At 38.9% G+C, this 8,974-nt stretch overlaps 1 protein-coding gene across 1 annotated transcript; it reads left to right on the top strand.

Moving 5' to 3' along the window:
• The first annotated feature begins 7,683 nt into the window (after positions 1–7,683).
• On the top strand, positions 7,684–8,713 carry LOC122702966 (olfactory receptor 1L4-like). Its single transcript, XM_043916989.1, has one exon. The coding sequence runs from the start codon at positions 7,784–7,786 to the stop codon at positions 8,711–8,713; it is 930 nt and encodes a 309-aa protein (XP_043772924.1). The 5' UTR covers positions 7,684–7,783.
• The last annotated feature ends 261 nt before the right edge of the window (positions 8,714–8,974 follow it).

The following is an 8,974-nucleotide window of genomic DNA, read 5'->3' as shown; positions in this document are numbered from 1 at the left end:
ACAAACTCTCTCATGAGAGCAGAATATTTATATATAAAAATATCCACTGCAACACTGTCTATGGAGGAGGAAAAGTATTCTGAATAATATGACCCTATTTCTGGATATAATATGTGTGTGTAGATCCAGGCAGAGAAAGCAACTTAAAAATATGCACACATCCCTAGTTCTCTGGGAGGTCGAATTTTAGGGGACTTCCACTTTTTAATTATAAAATTAATTAAAGAGACATATGTCCCTTATTTTTAAGTGCAAACACATAAAGTGAAATATGGAAGGAACTCCACACTCCATCCCATCATTCTCACTTCAGGAGGCAACTACACTAGGTAAACACAGACACCACAACAAAGAAAACATATAAAGGAAGTGTATCTCTTTACAAAAACAGGATTACTCTGTATCCACTATTCTGCAAATTGCTTTTATCACTTAAAATATCATAGGCAGTAATGTAACAGTGACAACACAGTTTAGCAATGAATAAATAGCTTCTACTTTGTGATCAAACTGCCTGAATTCAAATCTCAGCTCAACCACTTACTAACTAGGGATCTGGTAAGTTGGTAAACTTTGCTAAACTTTGCTAAATTTTTTATCCTGTAAAACAAGAATATAATAGGGCCTATATCTTATGAGTTGGAGACAATAAAATGATAAAAATATACTAAGTACTTCTCACTTCTGTGTGGGGTATATATATTGAGTGCTACTAAATATTGACTAACATTAGCCATTGAATATCTTTAAAGACTGTGTGTAGATATTTAGGTTGTTTCCTCTGTGGGTTGTTTTATTTGCATTGTTGTATTTGGTATTGTAAGCAATACTAAAATCCAAGTGTTGTTTATAATACCGAATTTTCCCTGATACCTCAGGTGGTAAAGAATCCACCTGCAATGCAGGAGACCTGGGTTCAATCCCTGGGCTGGGAAGATCCCCTGGAGAAAGAAAAGGCTACCGACACCAGTATTCTGGCCTGGAGAATTCCATGGACTGTATAGTCCATGGGGTGGTAAAGAGTCAGGCACAGCTGAGTGACTTTCACTTTTCAGTTTCTTCAGTATTGTAAGCAATACTAAAATCAAAATGTATGCACATATCTTTGTGCTACATTTAGATGACTATTTTTCATAGACAGGTTTGTATAATATCCTTGACTGTTTTTCAAGGATAGGTCTTCTTCCTTTTCTATATTGCTAAAAAATATCCATTTATAATAATGGGGATATTGTCTATCCTCTTCAAAGTTTCTTTCCACTAGTCTAATAATCAAACTGACACGAGACAAATTAATGGGAGAAAATCAAATTTAATTTTCTTTAGGAACTCCACATACATGACAGGGCCAGAGACCTCACAGACATGGGAGGTTAAAAGACAGAAAGGTCCAGTGAAATCTATGTGCCATCTCAAGCTAAGGGTTAAGCTAGGAGCCTGGGGATCTCAAGAACAGAAGGTTAATCCACAAACGATAAGAAGAACAGATGCTGGGTGGTGGGATGTTTGTCCTGCCATGCAGATGGGGCCACTTAGATAAAATTTCTCTCTGGTAATAATTATTTTTACTTTGGCCACCTGATGCGAAGAGCTGACTCATTTGAAAAGACCCTGATGCTGGTAAAGATCAAGGGCAGGAGGAGAGGGGGACGACAGAGGATGAGATGGTTGGATGGCATCACCTACTCAATGGACATGGGTTTGGGTGGTCTCCAGGAGTTGGTGATGGACTGGGAGGCCTGGTGGTTCATGGGGTCTCAAAGAGTCGGACATGACTGAGCGACTGAACTGAACTGAATAATTATTTTTCCATTTCAATTCTAGGTAGTAAAGGGAGAAATAGCAGTTTTTCTTGAGCCCAATGGGTCTCAGTTGCCTTGAAATCAAACTAATCTATAGGCCAAAATGACACATCCCGGGGAAGCCTGTTCTGAACCTCTACACAAGGGTATAAATAGCAATTCAGTCTAATTTCTATTTTCTGATTACCAATGAGGTTGAACATCTTCTCATGTTTTCTTTGGTAAATGTGTTGCAGATATTTTCTCTGAGTCAATAGTTTATATTTTAGCTTTCCATATGGTCTCTTTCAGAGTAATGTTCACATTTCTGAGTACGGTATTTTGTCATTCATGACTCTATATTTTATTTCTTCCTTGTGATGGCATCTACATTATGAGACCATAAAAATATGCTTCTTTATTTTTACCTAATTATTTTTTTGTTTAGATTCTTTACTTTCAAATTGCTCATTCATATGGCCTTTACTTCTATGATGGATTAGACAGAAATCTAGCCTTATTTTTTCAAATTGTTGAGTCAGTTGTCATAAATATCACTTTTTAAAGAGTCCATCCTTTCTCCTTTGGTATGAAATAAATCTTTACTATATATTAAGTTCCATATAGATCTAGCTGTATATACGTGTATAAATACAGATATACAAAATTCTTCATGTTGAACCATTGATTTGTTTTTCTGTGTGTTCCATTACCTTATTGTTTTTCATTATATTGTGTTATATTTTTTGTTAGAAAAGTAATTATTCCATTTTTTTCACTTTTCTCTTTCCTTGACCATTTACTTCTCTAGATTAATTTTAGAATGGATTTCTCAATTCCCTTTAAAAAAATTCCCTGGGGTGTTATTAATGGTGAAAGTGAAAGTGGCTCAGTCCTGTCTGACTCTTTGTGAATCCATGGACTGCATAGTCCATGGAATTCTCCAAGCCAGAATACTGGAGTGGGTAGCCTTTCCCTTCTCCAGCAGATCTTCCCAAACCAGGAATCAAACCAGGGTCTCCTGCATTGCAGACAGATTCTTTACCAGCTGAGCTACCAGGGAACCCCTTAATTCTACTGATTTGAGAACAGTTGACTCTTTTTCAGCTTTACTGAGACATAAAGTACACATAACATGGTGTAAGTTTAAAGTGCAAAAGATGATTTGATAAACCTAGATGTTGCAAAAGGACAAACACAAGGATAATCACATATCCATCATCTCATATAAATTTCCACTTTTATTTTTTGTGGTCAGAATAGCTAAGATCTACTCCCTGAAGTAGAATGGCTGTTACCAGGGCCTATGGGATAGAGGAATTAGAAAGATATTTAAGAGTATAAAGTTGCCACCAATAGATAAGTAAATTTTGGAGATCTATGCATAGCATAGTGATTATACACAGCAATAATATATTATAAACATTCACAGATGTATTAGACTATATCTTAATTGTTGCCACCAAAAAAGAAATAATATAATGTGATTTAGGTGTTAGCTAATGATACATTGTTACTCATATTGTAATATCTAAATGCATCAAATCAACATACTGAACACCTTAAACTTACTTAATTCTGTGTCACTTATATCTCAATAGAATAAATAAGAAATAAATGAATGTATTCCCTCTCAGCACCTTTCAAGTATATAATACTATATTGTTTTTTTTGTTTGTTTGTTTGTTTGTTTGTTTAATTTTTTTATTAGTTGGAGGCTAATTGCTTCACAACATTTCAGTGGGTTTTGTCATACATTGATATGAATCAGCCATAGATTTACACTTATTCCCCATCCCGATCCCCCCTCCCATCTCCCTCTCCACCCGATTCCTCTGGGTCTTCCCAGTGCACCAGGCTGGAGCACTTGTCTCGTGCATCCCACCTGGGCTGGTGATCTGTTTCACCATAGATAGTATACATGCTGTTCTTTTGAAACATCCCACCCTCTCCTTCTCCCACAGAGTTTAAAAGTCTGTTCTGTATTTCTGTGTCTCTTTTTCTGTTTTGCATATAGGGTTATCGTTACCATCTTTCTAAATTCCATATATATGTGTTAGTATGCTGTAATGTTCTTTATCTTTCTGGCTTACTTCACTCTGTATAAGGGGCTCCAGTTTCATCCATCTCATTAGAACTGGTTCAAATGAATTCTTTTTAATGGCTGAGTAATATTCCATGGTGTATATGTACCACAGCTTCCTTATCCATTCATCTGCTGATGGGCACCTAGGTTGCTTCCATGTCCTGGCTATTATAAACAGTGCTGCGATGAACATTGGGGTGCACGTGTCTCTTTCAGATCTGGTTTCCTCAGTGTGTATGCCCAGAAGTGGTATTGCTGGGTCATATGGCAGTTCTATTTCCAGTTTTTTAAGGAATCTCCACACTGTTCTCCATAGTGGCTGTACTAGTTTGCATTCCCACCAACAGTGTAAGAGGGTTCCCTTTTCTCCACAGCCTCTCCAGCATTTATTGCTTGTAGACTTTTGGATAGCAGCCATCCTGACTGGTGTGTAATGGTACCTCACTGTGGTTTTGATTTGCATTTCTCTAATAATGAGTGATGTTGAGCACCTTTTCATGTGTTTGTTAGCCATCTGTATGTCTTCTTTGGAGAAATGTCTGTTTAGTTCTCTGGCCCATTTTTTGATTGGGTCATTTATTTTTCTGGAATTGAGCTTCAGGAGTTGCTTGTATATTTTTGAGATTAATCCTTTGTCTGTTTCTTCATTTGCTATTATTTTCTCCCAATCTGAGGGCTGTCTTTTCACCTTACTTATAGTTTCTTTTGTAGTGCAAAAGCTTTTAAGTTTCATTAGATCCCATTTGTTTAGTTTTGCTTTTATTTCCAATATTCTGGGAGGTGGGTCATAGAGGATCTTGCTGTGATTTATGTCGGAGAGTGTTTTGCCTATGTTCTCCTCTAGGAGTTTTATAGTTTCTGGTCTTACATTTAGATCTTTAATCCATTTTGAGTTTATTTTTGTGTATGGTGTTAGAAAGTGTTCTAGTTTCATTCTTTTACAAGTGGTTGACCAGTTTTCCCAGCACCACTTGTTAAAGAGGTTGTCTTTTTTCCATTGTATATCCTTGCCTCCTTTGTCAAAGATAAGGTGTCCATAGGTTCGTGGATTTATCTCTGGGCTTTAAAGCCAAATAAATAACCTAACTCTACACCTAAAGCAATTAGAGAAGGAAGAAATGAAGAACCCCAGGGTTAGCAGAAGGAAAGAAATCTTAAAAATTAAGGCAGAAATAAATGCAATAGAAACTAAAGAGACCATAGCAAAAATCAACAAAGCTAAAAGCTGGTTTTTTGAAAAAATAAACAAAATTGACAAGCCATTAGCAAGACTCATTAAGAAACAAAGAGAGAAGAACCAAATTAACAAAATTAGAAATGAAAATGGAGAGATCACAACAGACAACACTGAAATACAAAGGATCATAAGAGACTACTACCAGCAGCTCTATGCCAATAAAATGGACAACTTGGATGAAATGGACAAATTCTTAGAAAAGTATAACTTTCCAAAACTGAACCAGGAAGAAATAGAAGATCTTAACAGACCCATCACAGGCAAGGAAATCGAAACTGTAATCAAAAATCTTCCAGCAAACAAAAGCCCAGGACCAGATGGCTTCACAGCTGAATTCTACCAAAAATTTAGAGAAGAGCTAACACCTACCTTACTCAAACTCTTCCAGAAAATTGCAGAAGAAGGTAAACTTCCAAACTCATTCTACGAGGCCACCATCACCCTAATTTCAAGTATATAATACTATATTGTTAATATTAGTCACCAGTTGTACTTTAGGTCCTTGAACTTATTCATCTTATAATGGAAATTTGTATCTTTTGATCAACACCTCATTTCCCTCACCTCCCAGTATCTGGAAACCACCATGACTCTCTGTTTCCACAAGTTAGTCCTTTTTAGATTCAACCATTACAAAAAAGGAAACTGCCACTTACAACCTGAATGGAACTTGAGGGCATTTTGCTATATGAAAGAGACAGAGAAATACAAATATCGTATGATAAACCTTATAGGTGGACTCCAGGAATTGACATTTCAAATATTGATTCTTCCATTTTTAGAAATATTTCTAAAATTTTTTCTATTTATTCAGATTGCTCATTTGTGGTCTGTTATAGTTTCTTCATATAGCCCTTTACCATTTCCTTTTTCCTTCTTCAGGTATATCCTAAGTGTGTTTCAGACTTTCTTACCATTGTCAGTTGTAATGTTTTGCTCCATTACATATTTTTTCTATAGGAAGAATGTCAATATTTGTATGTCAGTTCCAGTTCAGTCGCTCAGTCGTGTCAGACTCTTTGCAACCTCATGGACTGCAACATACCAGCGCTTCCCTGTCTATCACTAACTCCCGAAACTTTCTCAAACTCAAATCCATCAAGTAGGTGATGCCATCCAACCATCTCATCCTCTGTTGTCCCCTTGTCCTCCTGCTTTCAATCTTTCCCACATCAGGGTCTTTTCCAATGAGTCAGGTCTTCGCATCAAGTGTCCCAAAGTATTGGAGCTTCAGCTTCAGCATCAGTCTATCCAATGAGTATTCAGGACTGATTTCCTTTAGGATAGACTGGTATTTGTATATTTATCTTATATTTGACCACTTTGCTGCAATTTTCGCAGGATTCAATTAAGTCACTTAATAATAACAGTGTCAACTTTTCTAATGTTTACGTTTTTTGTTTCTTTCACTTTGCTTTTTCACTGAGTTAAGACTGTCAACTGAACAGTGTGGCTTAACAGTGGTAACAGATCATCCTTGCCTTGTCTTTCCAGTGCCATTGGTGAGATGGAGTCCTTACACACAGTGTTTTAATTTCCTGTAATATTTGAATACTTGAAACAAAAACTTCCTACTTTCTTTTTCATTTTGTTTATTTTTGTCTGTGCAGGGTCCCGTTGCTGCATGGGCTTTCCTCTAGTTGCGGCTAGGAAGGCTATGGCATGAGGGCTTCTCATTGTAGTGCCTTCTCTTGTTGCAGAGCATGGGCTCTAAAGTGCGTGGGCTTCAGCAGTTGCAATTTCCAGGCTCTAAAGAACAGGCTCAGTAGTTGTGGCACATGGCCTTATTTGCTCCCTAGCAGGTGGGATATTCCCAGACCAGGGATCAAACCTGGGTCTCCTGCTTTGGCAGGTGGATTCTTAACCACTGCACCACCAGGGAAGCCCAAGATCTTCATAGTTTCTTAATCAGAAAAATCAATATATCAAGAGAATAAATCATAGTAACATTTCTGATAGTGTGACTATTTGGAGGGGCATTCCTGAACTAAAAACCTAGAATCTGAGCATCTAGAACATGTGACCCAAATGGAATTGCTTAAATAAATCTTTAAGAACATACTACTCTGAAGACTTAAGGGAGTCTCAACTGAACTTTGTGGCTACTGAGGAGCACTGATGAAATCCAGTGCTCACTTTTGTCCCACCACCACCACCACCACCACCACCTCTGGACAGTGAGCAGGAGAGGATCCTGATGAGAGAACCTCATTCCTAGGGACCCCTTGTATGGAAGCATCTTGACCCATGAGGGAACTCAATAGCCTCTTCCCTTTCAAAATAAGAAAAAAGCAGGCAGAAGGGGAATTTACAAATTTTGTCAAGAAAGAACTTAAGAGATATCTTCCCACAGAGAATTGAGAAGAGCTCAGACAAATTATAAGTTCCTAAGAATACAAGGGAAAAATTTAGTTTCTCCTGTAGGGACTAGAGGAGACTTGTAGTCCCTACAGGAGACTCTCTACAGGAGACTTGGCTTGGACTTGTTTACCTTTCTCATTCTTGGATTTTATTCCCTGATCTCTGTCGTTTCTTGAAGGAGATATTCTTTAAAATCCTAATAATGACAGTGGGTTTCTTTTTCTTCTAGGCTGGAGATTAGGGAAGGAGGCATCTCGGTCAAATTGCCCTTCACATCTCTCCCACGGTGCCTCCAAACCCTGACCAGAGGTCAAGGACATGAAGAACTATAGCAGCAGCATCTCAGGCTTTATCCTCCTGGGCATCTCTTCCAACCCCCAGATGCAGAAACCCCTCTTTACTCTATTCCTTGTTATGTACCTGGTCACCCTGGTGGGGAATGGACTCATCATCCTGGCCATCCACTCTGACTCCCGGCTCCACACCCCTATGTACTTTTTCCTCAGCAACCTGTCCTTCATGGATATCTGCTTCACAACAGTCATTGTGCCCAACATGCTGGTGAACTTACTCTCAGAGACAAAGTTTATCTCCTATGTGGGGTGCCTGGTCCAGATGTACTTCTTCATGGCCTTGGGGAACACTGACAGCTACTTGCTGGCCTCGATGGCCATAGATCGGCTGGTAGCCATCTGCAACCCCTTCCATTATGATGTGGTCATGAGCCCACGGCGTTGTCTCCTCCTGTTGCTGGGTTCGTGCACCATCTCTCACCTGCACTCCTTGCTGCGTGTGTTACTCATGTCCCGCCTGTCTTTCTGTGCCTCCCACGTCATCAAGCACTTCTTTTGTGATACCCAGCCTGTGCTCAAGCTCTCCTGCTCTGACACTTCATCCAGCCAGATGGTGGTCATGACCGAGACCCTAGCTGTCATTGCCACCCCTTTCCTGTGCATTCTCTTCTCCTACCTGAGAATCATCATCACTGTGCTCAAAATCCCCTCTGCCACTGGGAAGTGGAAGGCCTTCTCCACCTGTGGCTCCCATCTCACTGTGGTGGTTTTCTTCTATAGAAGTATCATCTATGTCTACTTTAGGCCACTGTCCATGTACTCAGTGGTGAAGGACCGGGTAGCCACAGTTATGTACACAATAGTGACACCCATGTTGAACCCTTTCATCTACAGCCTGAGGAACAAAGATATGAAGAGGGGTTTGAGGAAATTAAGGGGCAGAATTCAGTCATAGAAAGAATAACAATAGGGAATGTCATAACTGTGAGACGACCTAAGAGATGAACTAAAAGATGATCAGGTTATTCTTCCTGCATGCCATTTTTCACATGGTACTCAAAGAGGTGATGAGAGCTGGTCTTGAATCACAGTAAGAGCATTGACATGGAAGCCAGATCACTTGGTCTCTATCAATCACTTTACACAAACGTATGTTCAATTCCAGGCCAAATACTGCTAGGAATCTAGATGTAGGAAAACATTTTCTACCATTCAT

This window comes from Cervus elaphus, chromosome 11 (genome assembly GCF_910594005.1).
Source record: "Cervus elaphus chromosome 11, mCerEla1.1, whole genome shotgun sequence".
NCBI classification, from domain to species: domain Eukaryota; kingdom Metazoa; phylum Chordata; class Mammalia; order Artiodactyla; family Cervidae; genus Cervus; species Cervus elaphus.
The sequence above is the reverse complement of the archived record's forward strand: the minus strand, read 5'-3'. Positions and strand labels throughout refer to the sequence as shown.